General features: G+C 41.3%; 1 protein-coding gene across 1 annotated transcript in view; it reads left to right on the top strand.

Moving 5' to 3' along the window:
* Nucleotides 1–24,032, top strand: part of LOC117485921 (disco-interacting protein 2 homolog A-like) — an 88,177-nt gene that overhangs the window by 44,728 nt on the left and 19,417 nt on the right. Inside the window, 13 exon segments of the mRNA XM_034134626.1 lie at nt 5,199–5,270; nt 10,798–10,917; nt 11,010–11,129; nt 14,297–14,566; nt 16,229–16,242; nt 16,244–16,367; nt 20,024–20,143; nt 21,363–21,560; nt 21,779–21,870; nt 22,342–22,452; nt 23,416–23,539; nt 23,623–23,732; nt 23,855–23,957. Of these exon segments, the coding sequence (XP_033990517.1) occupies nt 5,199–5,270; nt 10,798–10,917; nt 11,010–11,129; nt 14,297–14,566; nt 16,229–16,242; nt 16,244–16,367; nt 20,024–20,143; nt 21,363–21,560; nt 21,779–21,870; nt 22,342–22,452; nt 23,416–23,539; nt 23,623–23,732; nt 23,855–23,957 (1,578 nt within the window).

Here is a 24,032-nt window from a genome sequence, read left to right as displayed (position 1 = left end):
GTCAATATGCTGTTTGAAGCAGAGATTTTCATCTATAGTGATGCCTAAGTATCTGTAGGTGTTAACAGCTTCAATGGGGTTATGCTGTGCAGACATGATGCAGGGAAGAACAGTTGGTAACCTTTTCTTATTGGAAAACAACATGACTTTTGTCTTATCTGAATTTAACACCAACCTAAGGTGGAACAGATGTGACTGAAAAGTGTCAAAAGCAGACTGCAGACGTTCAAATGCAAGGGCAACAGTGCTAGCACAACAGTACACAACAGTATCATCTGCATATAGATGTACAGAGGCATCAATGCTTTTACCCACATCATTTATATAAATAGTAAAAAGGGTCGGTCCCAAGACCGAACCTTGAGGAACACCTCTGGGCACATTAAGAAAGCTTGAGGAGAGACCGCTGAATTTTACACATTGCTTGCGATTCGAAAGGTAGTTTTCAAACCAACCAACAGCTTGGTCAGACAGGCCTATATGAGATAACTTCTGGCATAGAATGCCATGGTCCACAGTATCAAAAGCCTTGGATAAGTCTATAAAAAGGGCAGCACAGTAGCTCTTTGCGTCCAAGCTTTCGACAATGTCATTCACTACTTTCAAAGCAGCTGTTACTGTACTGTGCTGCTTCCTAAAGCCTGACTGGTGAGGAGATAGAATGTTGTTCAAGCTTAAATATTCTTTGATTTGATCATTCACCAGCCTTTCAAGTACTTTAGCTAAAATAGAGAGCTTGGAAATTGGTCTGTAATTATTCATCACCATGGGATCACCACCTTTCAATAAGGGGAGAACATTTGCAGTTTTCCAAACATCTGGAATGACATTGTTTGTTATAGAAAGATTCTGGGATCATTTTTTGAAATTGAACCTGACATCATTCCATTTAGAGCCAGAACAATCATCAGAACATCAACCAGCAACTACTTTATCAATTCATTCGTTGTCTAAGTCATTTTTTAGAACAATAATGGTCCAATTGTATTGTTGTCCCTTTCTTCAAATTGTTTTAATTTCGGGCTAGGAGATTATCAAGGACTGGCATTTTGTACTATTGTCTGATGTTCTTTTGGAAAGACTGAACAATAATGAAAACAAACAGTTTTATAATTATATGATATATATAAGTAAATATAATGACAACCTTGTTCATGTAGAAATTACATTTGTGAGACCTATCTTAGTATAAGAATTTGAAGCAGTACTGTTTATAGGTATGATCCATTAGAAGAAGTTAGAGTGTCATCAAGCTTTAGTGTTGCTTAATGTGGGAGGGTCCGCAAACACACACACACTGACACACTTAAGGAGAAAGTTAAGAGCAATAGTTGACATACACAGTACATCTCTGACTTCCTGCATCTAAAAGGAGAGATGTCTAAACCTTTTCCTGCTACGAATTCATTTTTCAGTGACCTCATTAAGGTGAGTCTTAAGTAAAGCCAATCTCACCCTCTTCATTCAGAGCTCCATTATCTATCCATGATGTGTTTGTGCTGGCTTGTAGAGGAATGTGCTGTGTTTCAGTATGTATAAGAGCACATCCAGGCACATGCAAGGTAATTCTCTAATGGGCCTCGGCTCCACTCAATAGCCATCAGTCAATTATAGTCAATATGACACAGCAGAGGGCAGCGGGCGCTCGTGCTGTCACTGTTCTGACTGTCACAAGATTGACCGTCTCTTCTTCCAAATTGGATTGCGTGCAGGGTGAGAGGAATGTTGGTAACACGATTTAAAAGACGTGTCAGAAAAAGATCTCTGGAAAACAAACTCTTGCCACTTAGAATGGATGGAACGAAATGTGTACATTAGACTCATGGCTCATTGGCTTTTCTTTTTCCTCTGCAAGAATAACTGCTGCAGGTATTTCAACAAAGAGCTCAAAAGATGAGTAGAATGCTTAGTATGCGTGGAGAGTGAGCCCAGGGTGAGAGGAAGGTAAAGAGGTTAGAGTGGAGAGATAAAAGCCACAAAGGAGGTGGGTTTGGATGAAGGTGGAAAAAAAAAACAGTCTTTTAATTCAGCCCCTTGAGATATTCTCTCACCATCATGACATGAGAAAATCCTCCTCCCCCCTCCCTCGTGTGCTTTGGTTCATCTCCCTCTTTTGACACATTCCATCTCGTTTTATTTACTGGATCCCACCGCCCTCTCCCCCCCCCCCAGGTGCTTGCTTGGAGACACCCTTTCCCTTTTTTCTTTACAGCTCAATTACATGGTAAAGCCTTTAGTCAGCGCAGGAGGGTGGAGGGGGTCGAATGAAGTGTTTCCCACTCAGCTGTAAATATTCTGTAAGCTACAGCTTGCGATTGTGCAATTTGACGTCACGCTAAACTTCCCTCCATCCGTTGCTCCATCACTCTCTTCTCTGCGTCCCACTGCCTTCCCCCCCCCCCTCTGTTATTCCCCAGGCGGCAGGCACACATATTGACCTTTGGATCCTCCCATTTCTATCTCGTGGTACCTCAATCGGAGAAGGGGAATGGAGCATCTTTCTGTGAATACATAAAAACACACACAAATATACGTGCAGGCATATTGTTAAACACACTCAATCATATGCACCCGCACAGTAAATATCCCGATGCTACGGCGCCTCAGACTTTTTGTTTTTTAAAACGAGGGTCATTGTTTACTGTTGAATGCATTGAGTCCATTCCTCCATATTTAATGACGAAGCTGTTTGTTCCCAGATGAAAAGATTAGCTTCACTAAGACATAACTTGATGGATCAGTGTGTGCAAGGGGGCCGCTCGGCCACAGAGACCGCTGACCAGAATTTGGTGCCGCCGCGGAGAATAGCCCTCTATTGTGTGGTTGTCATGCTGGTTGGCTGCTGTGGTGCGCACACACAGACATACTGATGTACACACATACAGGCCGAGACACTTATCACCAGAAAGAGTCAGTGTCGGGTCAGCGCGGCCTGTGGACAGCGCTGTATTGTTGCTAGCCTCCATCTCTACTGGACATTTAACAGTGCAGGCATTCAGCTGTTCCTGGTGACTCAGGACCAGCGGGCAGCGCCAACACAACCTGCCCTCACACTAACACACTGTTGTGTTCAAGAGAGATCAAAGATAACTGAAGAATATTTAGTCTGAGAAATGTTGGTAACAATTATTAATTGAGGGAGATAACTACATGAAAGATCTAGGACAATAGCATGTGCTGTATGAAAGGGGACTTGTAAAAAAAGTACATTTTATGAATTAATATAGGTTAAATATGTCAATAAAGGGCAAGTAAAGTAAATGGGTGAGGGTTTAAATCAATGTGTAACTGCTCCTAACACTAGGATGGGTCAAATGCAGAGAAACCATTTTGTTACATAGTAAGTAGGCCTACTGTGTAATGACAATAAAAGTATAAAAAAAAAAAAAAAACCCTAACCCTATCCACATAGCCCTATTGAACCTATCACTTAACCTCCACTCTTATGACCCCCACTGAGAGCCTATAGAGATTAATATAAAGCACACACTGTGATCCCTATTCATTGGCGTCCAGTGTTAACATCCTGTAGAAAATCTGACCAGTCAGATCTTGAGTTGACTTTTGTGAGCATTTCTGGCTTCCTGCCAAAACAATGCACATGTCAAGTCAAGTGGCTGTTTGACTTTGACACTCCTTCCAGCTCCTCGGTTTGACTGGCATATTTTCCTCAAGACCCTTCCTTTTTTCTCCATCCATCTTAAGGGGTGTTGGAGCCTGTTTGAGAAAGGTCACATATGAGATCATAGTTTATGTACATTCTCATAGTTGTGTGTTAGAGGTGCTGTCAGTCAGCCCTCTCTGAGTGAATCAATATGTCTTTTGTCTGCCAAAGAGTGAGCCTCCATCCCATAAGCCTCAGCTTGGCTTTGTCTGATGTGCACAAACACAGTGACATCTCACATCCCCAAATCAGCCAAAACACTCAGTCAGTGACCATCTTTTCTGTCTCTTTAACAGGATCCGTGCGGCCCGTGGATTTGTTTCAACACATTTGGACAGTTTGTTGACACTGTCATTTAGTGGTGATGAGTTCAGATGTTACACATTTTTGCAAAGATATTTGTGTTATTGGATAAAAGTAACAAAAGCAATTGCATAATCTGTGGAGTTGGTGAGGATATCGCACGATTAGAGACGGAAAAATCCAACTTTTTTCATACTTCACCATTTTGGATACATTTTATAGTCATCATCTGTCAATACGGACTGATCGGGTGTCAGGTTTATCTGTATAATATGTGATAATTGGGATCATTTTAAAGGTTGGGTAATTGAGATTTATGTTTCTTTTTTGTCTACATTTCTTAGGGTAAGGATATAACATTTTGTCATTTTAAATTAGCAACAATACAAGCACTAAAGCAGCGCTGGGGTTTGGATTTGTGTCTGTTTCTTCCTGTCCATGTCTTTGTTACCTTAGGATAACCATGGTCAATCTTTCATCACAATCCTAACAACCCACATTAAGTAATAGCTCCTTGCTAGCTCTACACCACACCGTGCCAAGCCTATAGACAATTAGCACTGTTAAGCTACAGTATATAACCTATTGCTGCAATCTGCAGAGCTTTATTTTACTTAATACCTTCACCCTATCTCTCTGTCTCTATGTGCCCTCATTTCTCCCTTACTTCATTTACTCTAGTTAGATTCCGGGCTGGGAGAAGCTTGTACGCTGAAGTTCCTTTCCAATAGGGCTATTAAAATAACATGCAGCTAGCTCTTATTTAACAGACTGCCTTTTAATTATGTGTGGGGAGACAACTGAGTGTGATTCAGTTCATGCTGACATCAGCAGAAGCCTTTTTACTTCTGGTAAAAACACTGCGAGGGAAAATGTTCCAGGCGCACCAGACAAATGATATTTTAAATGCCTCTTGCCTTGTCGATGTTATCATACAAGTATTTAAAGGGGAAATTTGAACACTAACTAATCTAACAATCGCAATGTCACTTCCTGAGTTTGAGAGAAAGATAGTTTCCAGTGGGTGAGGGCTGGTCATCTGCTACCACAGCCCTCCTCTGGTGCCCCGTGGTGCCAGTGCAACCAGCCTGGCACTTGTGCGCACACACACATACACACACACACATACACACCACCAGGGCATGGCTGAGCTAATGACTCATCTCTCTTCCCCTCCTCTTCTCTCCCTGTCTGTCTGTTCCTTTGTATTTCTCTGTCTCTGTCTGTACAGGGGACATCACTCAGAAGGGCTATGAGAAGAAAAGAGGCAAGCTGCTGGCCCCGTACATCCCACAGATACAAGGTAAGACACCGGCCTGCAGGACATTTACTGACCGGAACAGGTTTTTATCTTGGCTCTGGCTGCCTTTTAGCACAGCAGTTAGCATAGTGTCCTTGCAAGAGCATACACGATGAGAACAAGTATACAAATATAGGAGCAGTTTCATTTACTCACAGCATCATTTAGTAAAATAAATACAATCCCAAAACAGTAAAGAACACTGATTCAGAAGTTGCATTTTCTTTTAACTTTAGAAAATAAAGTATTTTTTGTATGAGAGGTACCAGATGGAACATTACATGGTCATAAAGCTTTGAGAAAGGATACTGTGAAGGCTTTTGACACATCTATACTTTATTCAGCTGGTTAGATACTGGATATATTAGGTCTGCTGTTGTGTCCTTGATTCCTCGGGTCTGTTATCAATGCCATCGCCCCGCAGCAAGCATATATCATAGTGTAGGTCGGGGCCAAATGAAAATAGATGCTAATCATCCGAAGCTAGGAAGACCTACTGTAATGGATTAGTAAATATTCAACGTCTCTGCTGTAATGATACATTTAGTCTAATTTACATGTTGAGTGTGTTTGTGTGCTGCTTTCATAACACTAAAGCTTAGCTCTAATTATTTAAAGGAATGTTATCTTTATTTAATCGTCAGCTCATGTGTATTTGTGCCTGCCATCCTGTGTTAGGCTATGGGTGTTTGAGAAGAGAGGTATTACATTTGGCAAACAGGAGGCGTAAAGTTTCCCAGATTTATGTCACTACTTATTATCTGTCCATGGCTTTTGAGTCTGAGCGGGCATACATTTATATTTCAATCCAGTGTATTTTTATCCCAAGTCAAGCAGTCAGTCCAAGGTGCCTCGGTCAGACTTTAAGGTCGAGGTGGTTTGCGGTGAATCCCAGAGGAGAGTCACTGTGAGCTTCATGCTTCTTTGTCCTTTGGTCCATGGCAGTCTTTGGTTTGGCCCGCTATCAGAACACCAGGCCTCAGTGGAAACCACAGTCTGTTGTGGGTCGCTCGCTCGAGGCTTTCCACTGGAGTTAGCAGGTCTGTTATTAAACTTTGTGGAACTATGTACTTCATTTTCTGTCTTTCTCTTGCTCCCTTGTTAAAGTGGATTCACGTGTTTCCTTTGTGTTGTTTAATTTTAGTTACACTCTGGCTGGATGCTAACACCTAAAGAAAATAGTTGATATATAGGGCAGAAATGGATGGGCTTTTGGAGGGAGTGATATTCTTCCAGCAGGATGAATGAATGTTTTGGGACTTGATGACACATCCATCCAGCACGGTGAATCAGTGGGTTAGGGTTTACCAGCTAAAGGGTTGAAATAGAACACCAATGGACTGAGCACCATGCTAAATTCCACAAGCTGATTTACTGCCTTATATTTCACTGTTGTCACAGGACTACATGTGCCAAGTGCAATAAAGCATAGATGCACAGCCAGATTGTTAAGATTTATGAGAGCTGATGAATTTTCTTTGTCTATATTTTTAGTGTGTGGGCTTCACTGTGAGCTTTGAAGGTACATAATTGCTTTAGGTGTCAAACATACAGGAAAGTCAACCATTTAGGAAAAGTTGCATTTGAATGTAAGTTTATAAGCATTAAAATGGAGCTCTGTGGAGGAATTTCTGTACCTCCGCAGTGAGAATACAGGTGTGTTGACTTGAGTGATGGTTTTAAGACATCGAAATTAAATCTTACGACTTTGATGAGTCCCAGGTCGGCATTGAAACCAAGCCATTCATTAATATGAAGCATGTGTCATTTCAATCAATTATTTATGTCTGTGATGTAAATTGACAACTGTGTACAGCTCATTAGCCAGGCATATTTGCTATCTAGGAAGTAAGGCATGGCACACTGTCACACCGGTAATTGTTGGCATCAGACGAGTGCACAAAACTCATCAGGGTTCGCTCTGGACCAATAACAACATGTGCTGTGACGGAGCATGCCTCTGATTGGCTTAGAGCGGCATGTCTCTAACGTGTGTTCTTCCCAGCAACCCGGGTCTGGTGTCTTGGCTTGTTTTTATAGACCTGTTTCCTCTGGGAGCTGGGGAAAGGCTGGAGTGTGAATGGGCTGTAAGAGCAATATCAGGGACAAGCATATATTAATGTCGTCCATCAATGATTAGGGATTTGTTTGTGTGGTGTTGTGTGTGTGTGTGTGTGTGTGTGTTGTGTGTGTGTGTGTGTGTGTGTGTGTGTGTGTGTGTGTGTGTGTGTGTGTGTGTGTGTGTGTGTGTGTGTGTGTGTGTGTGTGTGTGTGTGTGTGTGTGTGTGTGTGTGTGTGTGTGTGTGTGTGTGTGTGTGTGTGTGTGTGTGTGTGTGTGTGTGTGTGTGTGTGTGTGTGTGTGTGTGTGTGTGTGTGTGTGTGTGTGTGTGTGTGTGTGTGTGTGTGTGTTTTAATAAAGCTGGTGTCATATTTCAAACTTTTGATATTGAATAGTTTACTTGATGCATGTGTAAATGTGTTGCAGCATTTTCCCTGTGTGTGCTGCTGCTGTCTGAGAGTTGCTGACAGTGTGGAGCTCACTGATCCCCTCTAAGCTGCCGCTGAAAAGCCGGGCGAGCTGATGGGTGGCAGGCTGGCCTGGTGTGTGACCGGGCAGCCAGATCGGTGTAGATCCAACACGCTAAATGTGTGATGACGCTGTCCTCAAAAGGCTGTTTTCCAATTGGTATACATTTGATTAACAGCGTTCGCAATATCACAGCAACTTCAAAGCTGTTAATTTTGCCCAAAACGTATAGATTTATGTTATTCCCCAATGGCACTTTAGTTTAACTCCAGCCAGCCTCCACAAAGGATATTGATTGTTTTCATTTGAACATAATCAACTTACTGTTAGTTTAACAAGGTCTGTATTCATTTCAGTCGGATAACATTTAGAACGTCTTTTAACAATAAATCAACCTTTTTATTATTTTTTTAATGTATTTACAAAACTGTCAATCCCCTTGCCACTGATAGGCAGCTTTGATTGCTGGTTCAATTTGTAGTAATGTTACCACTGGCTTGTTGTGCTCAGTTTGCTGTGTTTGCCTGAAGATTTGCAGTGGTTAATGTCCATATTTTAGAATCCAGTTAGCGGGTTTTAATTGGAATAACTAGATAAAAAAAAAACTCTTTAGCAGGAACTTGAGTTTATGATGTATTGGGTTAGTGCTTGTCCCTTCCACAGAGGTTTTAGTACTCTACTCACACAAAATGTATTTCTTTATATGATGTTCTGCTGCTTTGACATATATCTGCAAGTATGAAACATGCAGTGTTTACGTGAAAGAACAAAGACATGAAACTTCAATCATATACTGCCAATCACCCGTGCACTAGTCGGTATTGTTTGTCGAGCTACAGTACTACAGAAGCATCCTTTCAAAGTGTATTCTCCTCATTGTCCCACTGTCAGGAAAATATACTATATAAAGCTTTCGGATGTATTGCAGAGTTATAGTACAGATGCTGTTCCTTTGAATGCTTCCTGCTCCATTGTGTGTAAAGTTGTCCCTCATCTCTGCCTAGAATAACTGCAAAGGCCTTTCATTGCTCTATATGGAAATACAAACACCTTCTGGGAGCTGCATTTCTTTAGTCAGAAGTATGTGTGCATGTAGACAATTTATAATGCACAACATAACATACTGTACCTTAAAGGTCCCTTATTATACTCTTTTTCATCAATATATTATAGGTCTCAGATATATACAAAACATGTCTCTGAAGTGTTTGGCTACAAATACCAAACAGATCATTGTAGCATCCCATAATCCCCTCTGTTTCAGCCAGTGGTTGCGTTAGACATTTTCGTTGTCCGTCATTTTGACGGACAGGATCGTAAAATTTCCGTCATAATCCATTATTACCCGTCATTTTATTTTTCATGTTTTAATGATGAGACATATTTCATATTTATGTTTGGGTACTAAGCAGCAAATGTTCATTCATTCCTTTTTTTTATGATTCATACAGAACTTTTAAGGGCATGGAGAAAAAAAAAGATGAACATAAACACCGACCGTGCGGTCACTTTTCATGTCAAAACGAATATGAATGATTTATTTTTCCTTGCCACTTGCTTGTCCCTCTGCTGCTGGCTGAACGTTGTCAGTTTTAGTCTTACTGGCTTGTCCTTCATCCTCCACTGCATCAATCCCTCTTTTTTCACCTCGTTTATCCACACCATCACAATTACTGGGCTTATTAAAAAAGCTTCGGACACTCAGGTGCCGTGACATTTTGCGATTGCTAAAGCCGGTTAAACAACGAGGTAATCAACGAGGTCAAATACAAGACTAGACAATAGCTACTTAATATACACACACTCGCCACCAACTGGACAGGGGTGTGAATTACTAAATAATAGTTACAGTAGAGTACAGTAGATCGCCCTCAGTCGACCTGGCCACTAAGGATGTAATATAATGTGGGCCGCTGGTGGACATTTTGGCGCTGTTCCGAGTTGTGTTCTAATCTGTCAAAATGACGGACTGCTTTCAGAGTTTTCCGTCAGTCTTGGAAAAATTACGTCATAGACGGAAAATATTCGGTTAACGCGACCTCTGGTTTCAGCCCTGTTTCAAAAGTGCTGATTCTCTTACTTTGACTTTAGATGAAAATAAGGAGCCACTCCCCATGCGAGAGATATTTGGTTTTGGTTCATTTTCAGACAGGTTTTTATATAAATGGATCAGGACAAAAAGAGAGGGGGTTTTTATTCCTGAAACTTTCAGAGTCTCTTAATACAGAGGGGACACATATTTATGTATGAAATACATTGCATAATAGGTGACCTTTAATAGTCGCTGAATTAATTGGGTATAAAGTTAATCTGGATCAAACTTGTGATGTTCTGTCAAATAAGATTAATCTCGTTCTGTCATACTTTGATTTATTAGAAATATCGATACTTCCTTCCTTCTTCAAATACATGAGAGGAAGAAGAAGTGAACCAATAGAAGAAGACTACAAATAGAGCCCTTGGCACGACCTTCCTCCAGAAGGTTTCCCCTCTGATGTTAACCACTAGTTACCTAATAAGACTCAAATGAGAGTTGCGTAAGCAGAAGGATGAATCACAGCCTGTGTCACGCTGAGCAGAGCGGTTTGACATCTTTGAGGGTTTGATAATTTTAGAACGCTCTAGTTAGAAGATGTTTTCTGTTTGACATTCATGGTGCTTAATCACCTCCCTTCTGTTACGCCTGTGCACATTGCATATGCTTTCCTTGGACAGCTTTAAGGCAGTTGGAAAGCTGCAAGAGAGGCTGGATTAATTTAAGTGAAGACTTTCTCAACTCCAAGCTACTGTATTTGAAGAAAGCCGCCTAAGAAGGGATTAGTATTAAGCTTGTGGATACTTGATCTAGTCAAGCAATATGCAGAATGGTGCTCTACTGTACGTCCAAGGTACATTCAGAGTGTCTAACTTGATTTAATGATAGTGGTTTTTCTGCTGGTCAGCATTAGAAGAAAGTATAACTTTAGATGTTGTCCTGTAATAAACTCTCCTCTCCCTCCACAGGTGTAGATCCTTCTCTGCAAATTGACAACAGGATCCAGGCCTCTTCCCAAGCTGTTCTGTCAGGTTCCAAACACCACAAGTCCCGGGCGGCCAACACCCGGGATGAACGCTTCAGATCCGGTAAACATGTTTCCATACTGACTGACAATTTTGAATGCCTGGCACTCCTCTTTTTTATGCCGTGGCTTAACTGAATGTATGTGTTCTTTTAGATTTGCACACAGAAGCCGTCCAAGCAGCTTTGGCAAAGTACAAGGAGAGGAAGATGCCAATGCCCTCCAAGAGACGATCTGTGTTAGTTCAGTCTTCTGTTGAGGCATGCACCCCGCCAGGTGAGACCTCGGTTCCTGTAAACCCTCTGTTGTTCCCCAAAGGCAAGGTGTTTCCTGTTCACACACAGCCTAGGCTAATGCTCACACTGGGTTGTTTACATGTTCTGACCTGAGCATTGAAGGCTAAACTGCAGACACTGTTGTTCCCAGTGGTGGAAGATGATGTCGCGAGGCATTGCCACTGGAAATAAATATGCATTTTGATGAATGTGTCTATTCTTTGTGACTATAAAGGGCTCAGTTCTCACTGCTGTGTTTCCAGGCAGAGCTTCCCACATGAGTTGCATAATGGATGCATAATCAGATTTTTAACATAGTCTCAAAATGTTGAACCTTTCTCCTGCTTTTATAGAAATGTGTGTTGTGGGTCAGTTCATTTTAAGGTCATTTGACTGCGTTCTTTGCTTTTCTTGTTGCAATTTTCAAGGCCTCTCAAAGCCCTCTTTTTGGAAAAAAAAGTATTTTATCTTCAATCTTCAATCAGTCAGTAAGCTCTCTGTGCAAGATGTGATGACAGAAGACTTGCCAGTCTCTCTGTAGTGGCTTTATCATTGGTGTATAAGAGTTAATTGGTGGGGGGCCTTCGAGCCTCATGTCTTGGGTAAAGAGAGGGGACACAGCGGTGGAGTGAGTAAACAGATTAAGAGCTCAGACATTGGGGTTTAAACAGGAGAAGGACGGGGTCTCTGAGTGGTTGTTTTCAGTCACACTGAGTCACCTAAAGGAGAAGGTACATAGGTTTGGCTAACAGACCACCATTACTTACATACTGTACATAAAAAAAATCTGGTGCTCTTCTGGGTTTTATGGATAATGGTAGCAACAGGTGGTACTGTTAGCACACTAGAAAGGTTGTGTTACTTATAAATTAGTATAACAAAGTATTTTAGCAATGCTAGCAGCATTTTTTCTCTAAGGAATACTATGTTGGTTTGTCAGTGGGTTGGCCAATCCACTACCTTATTTTGGATTCAAATATCACAACAACTGTTGAATTTGTGCTGAGATTTGGAATAGACATTCATGGTCTCCAGGGGATAATGAAGTCTACTGTCTTTGTTTAATCTTTAATAAACAACCAATATAAATGGTTACAGTCGCATCAAGTCATGCCGATCTTTAATTGGAAATGCATCTTTCTGTGATCTCCTGACTTCTCCTGTAGCTCCACTTTGATTTTACAATGTACACTACATAGATGAAGCATCGATTGAACCTGGACTGGCACAAGTGTGTAGAATGTAATTTGTGCGTCAGTATAGTGACCAACCATTATGAAGTTGCTTCAGCCAATAGGATTGGATTGATTATTTTATAGATACTGTAAGTCAGGGAAAACAACCTCAAGAATTTGACTGCTGGGTTGAAGCTTCATTCGATTTAGTATTATATCTTTATTGGACCTGACTTTATTGCCTAAACAAAATAGTGAGCAAGCGTAATTGAAATCTATCTCTGCTTAGGTTTTCTCTTTTTCTTATATTCTTCCTTACCTCCTAATCCTCCTTCAATGCCCGACCTTATCTCTGACTCACTCTTTACTATCTATTCTTGTTTTTGTCGTAGTTTTCTGTGACTAATACCTCTTCAGCTTTTCAGTTTCCTTTCAATTCTTTCCACCTCTCTATTTCTGCTTGGCTTTTCTTCTCTGACTCTCTCTTTCCCTCTCCCTCTGTGTAACTGTGTCAAGGTTACTGAGATTCTGAGACTGATTGGAGAGAGGCAGAGGAATAACAAACAGAATCATAAATGTGAGATAACCCCCGTGGGTCCGCTGGTTGTAGATACATTAAATTCCAGCTTGTTATAATCAAACCTGCTCCAGCCTTGCTCTGAAAGCCTCTGCAAGGGCACGAGTAAGCCTGAAAAATACTCTAATAGTTTCTCATTCATTGAATTTACTTGTCCACCACATACTGTGAGTGATGAGAAGACAGATCAAGATGAAAAAGTCTCATTAGTTTGGAGAACATCAAGAGACGTGATCATAAACAGGCTTGATCTCTCTTTTTCAGAAAATCTATTTCTCATCCTGTGGACTTGGGATATGTTTTCCACATTAGTTAGGCGTTGTTCTGTAAAGTGTATGCACATGTGCTAGGACTTGTATAATATGTGGACATTAATGAGTTTTATACATTATATGGGTCATGGCTGATGAGTAATGGGGTACAATTAGAACTTTCTTGGTGAGAACATATGTTTATTTTATCACATGGTTGATGTCTAAGCCTGTTTCGCCCTTTCATTGAACTCAGTTCAAAGAATAGTAATCTCAAACTGCTCATGTGTAACTTCAGTAACGCTGTCGAAAAATACGAGATTTCTGGGAGCTTTGCAGATGACGTGGATTGTGTTCATTTCGAATGATCCTTACCTTGCTTTGAAGTCGTTCCTGTTTCAGGCTATTTTTGCCTAGACCAACTGCTCAGCTGCCTCAAGGGACAGACAGTAAAATCATCAGTGACTGAGTTTGAGTGCAAGCCATAATAACTTAAACATACACTACATTAGCAAAGTCTTAATACAATATCATATAGGAAAATTGGTCATGCTATTTCAGTTGATGTTTGGTGTGCAAAAACACCTTCAAGCAGGAATACCTGTACCTGTTTGATAATATGTAAGTCAAATGTTTTGTATTAAACATCCATATTTTGAGGGCTGTTTTTAACATTCCTAAGATTAATATGAATGTGTATCTTATAAAGAGACCTTTGTTAGTCGAATACCTATGATTAAGTTACGTAAGCCTACTTTCAGTGTGCACAAACTCACCTCTTGTTATTGACATTCTCCTGTCTAGAAATACAAAACATTCTGGTCTGTTGTTGAAGGCTATCACAATTTATCATTTATAATACACATACTGTATACATTGCAAAGGGCAATGTTATGTTGTGTGTTTTTGAGGCTACTTTTAGAGGCAAACAAATATCCAATACATACAATACCAGTGAAGACATGACCCATTAAACAACATATCATCTCCGAGCTTTACAACGTCCATTTCCATTTCAAACATCTGGCCATCCTACTAGCTTATATGTACTCTCTCCAGTATGTATAAGTAGAATAATGTATCATCAGCATATCATCTAAATCCTGCGGCTCCATATCTCTGTCCACTGTTGTGACGCTGCCCTGTCTGTACCTGTCAAACACAGACACCTCCTCGGCGTCAGAAGACGAGGGTTCGCTGCGCCGGCAGGGACGTCTGGCCACCTCCACGCCCTACCAGGGCCACGGCCACCCAGCCGTGGAGCACTGGTTTAACCGTGTCATCCAGGGTTCGTCCACCTCATCCTCCGCGTCATCCACCTCATCACATCCGGGAGGGAGATCCGTCAACACCACCAACACCACTGCCCACGCAGCCCTCAACGCCAACGCCGCAGCTACCGCACTGGCCGACCTCATGGCACACACCCAGCTAGGTCAGTGACACACACACAGTCTCACACAACATCACCTTACGGCTGCTCGATCTGTTTGTTCTTGTCCCCTTTAATTGACGCAGCCCTCATACCAGGTTGTTGTAGTAAGCGGAAGGTGTTGTAGAAATGGAATAAAAAGTGGTCTCAGGCCAAGCAACAAAACAACATTTGAGGTTTTTTTCAAATATTGTTTTATTCTTATATCATTCTCAATTTTAATTGTAGAAGAATACGTATTGATTCAGTTTTAATTGCCTGTTCAGGGTAGAATTAAATTCCTATACAGTCCTTCAGCAAGCCTGCAGAATCCCCTGCTTACTCGTATGGTTTTGAATCCCTCCGTCTAAATAAATGAATGAATCTGAGTCGGCAAGCAGATTTTTTTTCACTTTTTCCATTGTCTGTCTTTTTTGCTGATATAAGCATAAGTTGAGCCAGCCAATCAGAATTGATGTCTTGTCAAAGGTGACATCTTAACTTGTATTGTGTTGCTCAGACAGCTATTTCTATAACTGTAGCTCCATCGCAGGCAGACAGCGCTGTCTTACACATCTGCTACTTCCAATGCCTTATCTCCATATAGAAGCATAAAAGCACTTGAGGCAAGACAAAGAAAACATGCGGCAGAGTTTTATTTAACATCTCTCTAATTAGTCGTCTCCCTCTGCCATCTCACTGTCATCCAGTCATGTGAAAGGGCACACAGCCACTTCCATACAAGTCTCTAGCTAATGAGACTCACTGGATTCATCTCCATACGTCTCTCAAACAGCAGCAAAGTGAAATGGTGTCTTGCTCGTGTATGTGTGTGTTGATGTGTGTGTGCTGGCAGACGATACTATTAGGATGGAGCTGTCAGATTTCTGTCCAGCTTGTCCCCCTCAAGGTTGCTGTCATAAAGTAGAAGCAGTGACTGGTGCTGAATGTGGCTGTAAATAAATCTCCTCTATTATCCTGTCCCCTGACCCCTCAAACTCTGTCTGTCATTCACTTCAGCTATAAACAATGACTAGTAGGCCATCATCGCACGCTTTGAAATCATTCATTTGTGTTGTGCTAATATATATAGTCAATATAGTACACATAAAAGCCATTACATTCTTCAAAGGGAACCTCAGCCCGTACATCACCATTTTCTTTTTTTGTCTGGGTCCAACAACACTGTTACCATATAGCCCTTCAGTGTGAACAGGTTTACTTTATAAACCCCCTTTTTTTTTGCCAATGTAGCATTTTCAAGTGTTTATGATTTCTATAAGAGTCACTAATTTGGTTTAAATAAGTTACAAGGTAAATTATGTAATTAATGGATCTGTGAAAAATCATTGTGAGTTTACCACTAACGGCAACAAATGAAAGCCTTAGCCTATTAATCAAACTAAACAGGCATCTTGTTGCCATGGATACATTCCTTACCGAGGGTAATGCATCTGCTGATTAGAAGCCATTTTTTCATTAGCATGGCATAAGTGAAATTCTTGTTAAAGGTCTTCTGCAGGTAAAGACTACTTTGAGAGGACATGAAGGCATTAAGCCTCCTTATCAAATCCCCACGTTTTTGGATCGGTTTATTTGCTCCTAAAGCAGATTTTTATATATTAGAGCTAGCCTAAGTAGGCCTGGAGTTTGCCCTTTTAACCCCCGACGCCCCACTCATCACAGATAACCACTCAGCACCCCCCCGATGTGACGGGGTTGTTGGAGCGCTCCTCGCTTCATGCAGAGCGGCCCCAGGTGGCCTCGGTGCGGGGCATTTCCCGGGGCAACAACCACCACACCAGCGTCATGGAGACCGCAGATGGTGAGTTTCTGACTCACACTCACACAAACACACAGAGAAACACACAGAAACACACACAGAAACACACACAGAAACACACTCATGTCCCTTTCTCCCCTGCTGTCTTCCCCTCTGTCTTCCTCTTAGTCAGTCTGCCTCTCAGACTGGCACAAGCTGCTGACTGACCCTCTTGTGTTGCCATGGTAACACTGCACCTCTCCAACCCCTTCCAAAAAGAAAATATGTCTTCTACCTAATGCCTAATGTGTCATAGACACTACCAAAACACAATTGATAATGATTTACACAGGAATTGTTTCACTTGAGTCCTAAAAGCGTCAGGTCTAAGAGTCAGAGTTGTAAACCAAATGATTAGTGGTGATTCCATTTTTTTCATGTTATTTGTCAATCAGTGCATAACATGAACAGCTTATCATAACATTTCTTATTCATAATTCTCTCACAGCGAACTCTTATCTACAAAATATATTGCCAGCTGTTTCAGAAGCTGTACAGATGTGTAACCAGTGAAATCACTATGAGGATGTGTCATAACTAGTTATTTTCTCTCAGTATTATTTCTACTTTTCTCATTCATCAGTTATATAGTATGTTTGAACAGTGATTTGCATAGCGTTAATTGTCCTCCGAGAGTTACCATGGAGGACAATCCCTTCGAGAAGTCATTAAAAGCAGCTCCAATGTGTTCCTGCTCTCTCCATCTCCATTCTTTCAACATCAGAGCTGAAATGCTGCTTTGAATTAATAGCCAATGTATAAAATAAGCCAGCAGTCTGAAAACTGGAACATTAACTTCCTGCCATCCATCTTCTGTCATTAAGAATGTGTGCGTTGGCTGCGTTATCAGTGCAAATACATGCTGAACCATCCCACCCTGCTGACATAAAGGGGAAGAGAGTGTTTAAAGATGTAAACAGTGTCATTGGTATCCCTTCTGTTTGGCTGTGCGGTTTTCAAGATGTTTCAAACCCACGTTGCTTATGTAAGTTTTCACACATCATACGAATAAATAAATCATATTTGTTGTTCTGGTGCAACAACAACAATCTTTGTCTTGGCGTCTTATAAGCCTGCTCTCACTTGCGTCTGGCAGTTGGTAGATTTCTCTATCGCACACTCACACACAAAGTTAGCAGGACTGTTTCGTTGACATCCTGATGTGTCTCTCCTCCAGGCTGTGAGTGGCGAAGTGAAGGATCCCTCACTTTAATGGATGGTATTTATAACAGTTCTTCCAACTCTATGGCAGTCTTCTATATGTGCACTCTGCTGTGTGTGCATTTATGTCTGTGTGTGTTCCTGCCTTCGCTTCCATTGTCAGGTCTAGCACTTGTCTAAACGTGTGTTTCCCAAAATATATGTAGAGCTAGAGTCTTATGATTGTGTGTGTAATAAAGTGTGTTACGGCTTTAGCATTGATAGCATCTACAAGTCTAACCTATGCTCTTAGAATTGGTAATGATAAAGCAGACTGTGAAGAGGCCTTATCCATGCCATGTGTAACTATTCAGAGTTGTGAATAATTAGCATGTTGACATACTGGTTTCTGCGCTCACACTTACACTTCAGTCAGTTTGTGATTCTCACTACTGTGACACAAGCCTATTAGCCTGTAGCCACAGGGTGGGTGCTTTGATGGCAGCCGTCTAGCACTGTTGCCATTTGAACAAATAGTTGGGTGTGGAAAACATACCACACAGTAACTTTGGGTCCATCTGGATTTAGAAAGTGGCACTATAAGTGTTGTTTTCTTGCTGGAGCATGTTTGTCCAAAACAAACCACTTATCCAAGTCTCAAGTATTGTCTTTGTATGAAAAGTATGATATTCAGCTTTGCCTTCAATGTTGTGCAAAAACTAGGAAAAACACAGAACAAGCGCTGGGTGACACGTTCCTTCATTATGATATAAATACTTGCTTTTGTTGTTAATTCTCAGTATAGCACCAAATGTGTATTAATCCATGGCTGAAAACAGTCCCCAACAAATGCCCTGCTGTGTTAGTTAATGACTTAGTGACAATGAAAGAATAAATTGTCAACTGTTTTTACATAATTGCAACATCAGTAGGAACAAATGAGCTTGTGGCTTAGAGCCAGAGTCAGGGTGAGGAGGTTGTAAAATATTTAAACATGGACCAACCATTGTTGGTTTTGGTATTTCCATGGGATTTGTAAACAAAAGAAAAGGTAGAATAAGGCCATTCTTGCTTTTTTTATGCAAAGATGTGTTGTGTCATTTTTTCCTAAGGCCAGTGTTTGCTTTAGTAATTGAATGTGGTGGGTGGATAAATGATGATATTTTAAATGTAGTCATCATCATAAGAGGTTCCTGGTTGGCTGTTATATTAACGATCATGGCACCTGAGTGGGTGGGGTTCAGGGCCTTCAGATGTTGTCCTGTGTGTCTGGGGCTTTCTAATTGGCCCATCAGGTGCAGATCTGACCCCCCACGCGTCTATTCCCAGTACATCTGTCCCTGCATGAGGAGGCAGAGTGTGTCTGAGCCAGGCTTATTATAGTAAGATAGATCAGGCACACTGCATGCAGCTGTGGCCTTCTTCTCCTGTGGCTGTCTGGAATGTCTGACAGACCACCTCTCACAACTAAGTATGAATTCAGATGGAGGAAATGATGTCCAATGATGACTATAGGCTGCACGTCCATGTCTAAAAATGTGAAGGAAATCTAACAGAACACTGCCTCGTGTGTTGTTTCGCTCCTGTCCTGCTTATTTATTATGTTCTTATGTCTTTATAAAGCTCCATGTCTCTGCGATTATTGCTTTTGAGTGTTGCATTTATGTTGTGGTTCAGCAGTTGGAACCTACTCATCAAATAACTTGCATATTTTGATAAAACTGGGGTAAAGTTAAGGGCTGCATCCAAAGAATACTTACATTTTCGGTTAATCTGCTGATTATTATTTTTGATTAATCGTTTGATCTGGTCCGTTCCAAGGTGGTGTCTTTACATTTCTTGTTGGTCAGTCTATATCCCCATAGATATATTCACTTTAACATAATATAAAACTGAGAAATGTTGATAATTAAAAAGCCTGAAAACAGCACTTGTCACATTTGCAAGGAAAGTTATTTTATTTAATAAGTAATTAACCAGATACTTGGATTGAATAATTGCTTTCAATTCTACTAAAGTTGGATTTAGCCTCCCACATTAAGAATTTTATAGAGCGAATCTGAAACACACACCTTTAGAGACACCTCATGAGTCACTTACTGAAAGGAGGACATCTTCGTTGCTAGGCAGCAGGCTAGGAGGCGCCTTACTTTGTGATTTATCGCCTGTGAGTTTTGTCTGTGATTCTAGAAAGTATCGAGACTGAAAGACTGTAACCTTTGACCTCCAGGTGACTGTAGAGAACCTCGAGGTCCACTGATTTGTTGTCTTGGTACGATGTGAGTGACAGCTGGTGGTCCTGTATGTCACATCAGAGCACATCACTGAACTTTTCTCTTTTCTTTTTCTGTCTTCCCTCATCCATTTCCTTTCCCACACTTTATCCATCCATCAATCAATTTGTCTTTTCTATCTATTTCCACTCCTCTTCATGTCTGCATTTCTTTCCATATCCTTTTCTCGCCATGTTTATTCCCCCCTACACCTTTCTTTTATTCCTCTCCAATCTAATTGTGTAGGTGTTCCAGTCAACAGTCGCGTCTCCTCCAAAATCCAGCAGCTGCTCAACACTCTGAAGAGACCAAAGCGACCGCCGCTGCGAGAGTTCTTTGTCGACGACTTTGAGGAGCTTTTGGATGGTAAGCCGGCCTGAAAGCAATTACATTGCTTCTATTAAATCAATAAATCATGAAATATAGCACCCGTCTTTCTGTGGTGTGATCGGCATACTGATCAGGACTTCAGCAGTTAAAAGCTGCATTTGATAAAAACACTCTTGAGTTAGACAGCCACATGGGCTTAAAGATGTTGTCTAATTTATTTGTAGCTGTCAGTGGTGTTTTCCTGCTTTAATAATGTAATTTATTTCTTGTTGCAGCCGAGATAAAAATATGATATTGACCAAATCACGCCTGTTAAATAAACAGTTAAGATACACTTTTAGGTCTGTGGTTGTTATTTTGTCAATGGTGAAGCAGAGACCACCAGGTGTGGTAAGGGAGTGGTTAGGTAATACAAACACACACACACTCACACACACACACACACACACACACGCACACACACACGCACACACACACACACACACACACACACATACACACACACACACACACACACACACACAAAACCCGGACAAGCCCTCTCTCACCATTTCCTCCATTCCAGCCAGCCCAAATGGGTTTTGGGTGGTACTCTGCCAGGCTGAGTAAACACTGTAAAATGAATAAGCGACAGGAATAGTAATGCATCAGCAGGTAATTGTATAGCCTTCCTGATGTTGGCACAGGAACTGTGGCATGGCAAGCCTCGGTGGTCTGCTTGATGCGAGCAGAAAAAAAGAGAGCAGAAACGTTGGTAGGCCTAACACTATCTGTACCTGATGGAGGTGTTTGCCAGCTCAGTTAAGCAGTTCTGAATTCCACTTACCAGAGCGGTAAGAGCGAGGATAGTGATGGAGAGATCAAAAGTGAGTAGGGTGCTGGCTGCATGAAGAGAGGGGAGGTAAATGATGAAGGGAGTTACGGCTTATTGAAAGGCAAAGGTTTCTCTACGTTTTTCAGGATTTGGTATCTAAGGCAGCTAAGACAGATAAGAACAGATCTCAGCTCAATTTTAATCCTCCAGCTTTCCTCTCCCATTGTTCCATGTCGCTGTCATTCAATCCCCATACTCGTTTTATTACCTTTCAAGGAATACATCACCTACAAAATAAACTCCTTTTTTGTCAGTTACTCAATTCAATTTATCTTGAATTTAGGAAGAACACTTTTACTTTTTCTTTGTAATTGACCAAAAACAGACATATACATTGAACCACCCTCACACCGATGCCCCTTTTTCTCGTTTCCATTGCAGTCCAGCAATCAGATCCCAACCAGCCGAGACCAGAAGGCCAGCACATGAGTCCCCTGGAAGGAGAGCCTCTGGAGGTGGTAAACAACTGGCCTCCCTCCTTACCAGCAGCCTTACAGCGATGGGGCACCACTCATCCCAAGAGCCCCTGTCTTACAGCACTCGACAATGCTGGCAAGCCCGTCTACACGCTCACCTATGGTAGGTATAACCTGTGAGTGATGGGCTCAGAATGTACTATATTATCCCCTGTTGACATCTGTCTGTGTGAGTTTTTATTCGCACAAATAATGGACAAGGATGCGTCTGTATCTACATACATTATTTTGTAATCATTCTCAGCTATTGTGTATGTTTTTTTGTGGGTCCCGGGGTTGTTAAATGAACTTAAATATTTGACACTGTATTCATCTGTGTAGGTAAACTATGGACCAGAAGTCAGAAGCTGGCCTACACGCTTCTCAACAAGCTGAGCACCAGAAATGAGCCTTTGCTCATGCCAGGAGACAGAGTGAGTCATGATTTAAAACTTTGCTCAATGCTGGAAGGTGGAATGTTATACTGTATATTTAATTGCAATTTAAAGCATTTGGCTGAGGCTCGTAAAATGATTTTCAGCAACTGTATTTCCTTTGAGTATTATTATTAATAATAAAAATTAGTAAATGTTGATGGCTAGTCATTAAGCCACGAACATATTATAATCTAGTCAGCCTACTTGGAATCTTTATGTTTTTGATTGCTCCCTTGCAGAAAACTGCGTGTCACTGCTCAATTTCCATTGAATGAGTTCTAATTCGTTTTTATGTCTTTACAAAAACAATACTACAACTTGATTTCTTGTGAGGGGAATCAACTGTTGATTTCACATCTTGTTAATAATTTACGCTACACACTATGCCCTTTGCCTTACATACTTTAAATGAATCACGAACTGTATGACATGGTACCATAACATATCCCGTCTGTGATGCGTCTGTAGGTTGCACTGGTTTTCCCCAACAACGACCCCGTGATGTTCATGGTGGCCTTCTACGGATGTCTCCTAGCAGAGTTGGTACCTGTGCCTATCGAAGTGCCCCTGACCAGAAAGGTAAAAGCAAATAAAATCTCCTGGGAATGTGTCAACTTAAAAAAATATGTGCTGCTCTACATAACCAGTGAAGAGCAGTAGTGACCCCTGCTGGTCATTTAGCCCTCTAAATGAGTCATTCAAAGGATATGCACAGTTGTTGCTGATTTATTCTAATATCCCAGAATATCTGTCTCTCCCCAAAAACCAAATGCCTTTTTAGTAATGAGTTGCATAATCACAACCCCAGCGGCATTACTTTTAATTGTTCTAATTACATTCTGGTGATGCATTGCAGTTTCAAACCCATCCATCAACTGAAAGTGAACCAAATCCTGCCACAGCAGTTGCACAGGCTGAATACTAATGCCTGTTCTTATTTGCCCTTTATGAGTACGCTGTTGGAAGATGCTGTGCTGTAATTAATGAGATTTGAGTGAGGTGAAATTATGTGTAATTCCAGTCAAAACATTAGATCACAGGCCAATTGTTCTCACCCCCTTCCTAGCTCACTCTGCCAACTCACATTTTTCCAACCTCACTCTTTTAATCCTTCTTTATTTGTCTGTGTTTTTTTCCCGCTCCCACTCTCTCCATCTTACATTTGTTCTTGCTTTTCTGCACAGTATGGTTTGCTCTCCCAAGTCTAGCTGTAAGCTAATTTGCACAGCCGATCAAATATGATTGAGTGTGTGTCTGATCGCCGGCTTCTTTCCCGCTACGATTGGGCTTTGATGATCCGCAGTACAGTTTTTAATAGTGATTGGCCGTCACTCTGCTTTCTAACCTGCTGCTTCTTTGATGTACCACGCTCTGAGGTTTCTTCGTTCGTTGTCCTTGTTACAATTCCCACATGGGCTCCTTTTTCTCAAAGTTGACATGTTCTGAATTGTTTCTCAATAGTTGATTGTTGTGTAACTGACACTGTTTACCAAAGTTTCAGCCAGTATGACCTTCAGTTTTTCATCTTTATTTGAATTATAGGATGCAGGAAGTCAACAGATTGGCTTTCTGTTAGGCAGCTGTGGCGTCACGTTGGCTCTGACCACTGATGCTTGTCAGAAAGGCTTGCCAAAAGCACAGACAGGGGAGGTTGCCACTTTCAAAGGTAAAATCTGATTCATCTTTTTATTTTGACACTCTGTATAGTTACATTCAGTTTGAACAGACTTTATGTCTCCCGCTCTGCAGGATGGCCTCGGTTGCTCTGGTTTGTGACGGATGGAAAACATGTTGTGAAGCCTCCTAAAGACTGGCATCCTCCAATACGGGAAGCCAGTAATGACATAGCCTACATAGAGGTAAGTGTAGTTTACTGATTCGACCAATAATGCATTGTATGCATATTTTATGTTTTTTAAGATAGTTTTAGGTACAAATCACTGATTTTAGCTGTTGGCTGTTCCCTGTTTCTAACATCCAGTATAAAACCAGCAAGGAGGGAAGCACCATGGGGATCACAGTGTCAAATGCAGCCATGCTGGCTCACTGTCACGCCCTCACACAGGCCTGCGGCTACACTGAAGGTGAGGAGGACAAAACCAATTACCTCTCAAGTACCCATACTTCCTTTCTCCCTGCGTTTTTCTCCATAATTTATT

Source organism: Trematomus bernacchii, unplaced genomic scaffold (genome assembly GCF_902827165.1).
Source record: "Trematomus bernacchii unplaced genomic scaffold, fTreBer1.1, whole genome shotgun sequence".
NCBI lineage: Eukaryota > Metazoa > Chordata > Actinopteri > Perciformes > Nototheniidae > Trematomus > Trematomus bernacchii.
Note: the sequence above shows the minus strand (reverse complement) of the source record. Positions and strands in the feature narration are given on the sequence as shown.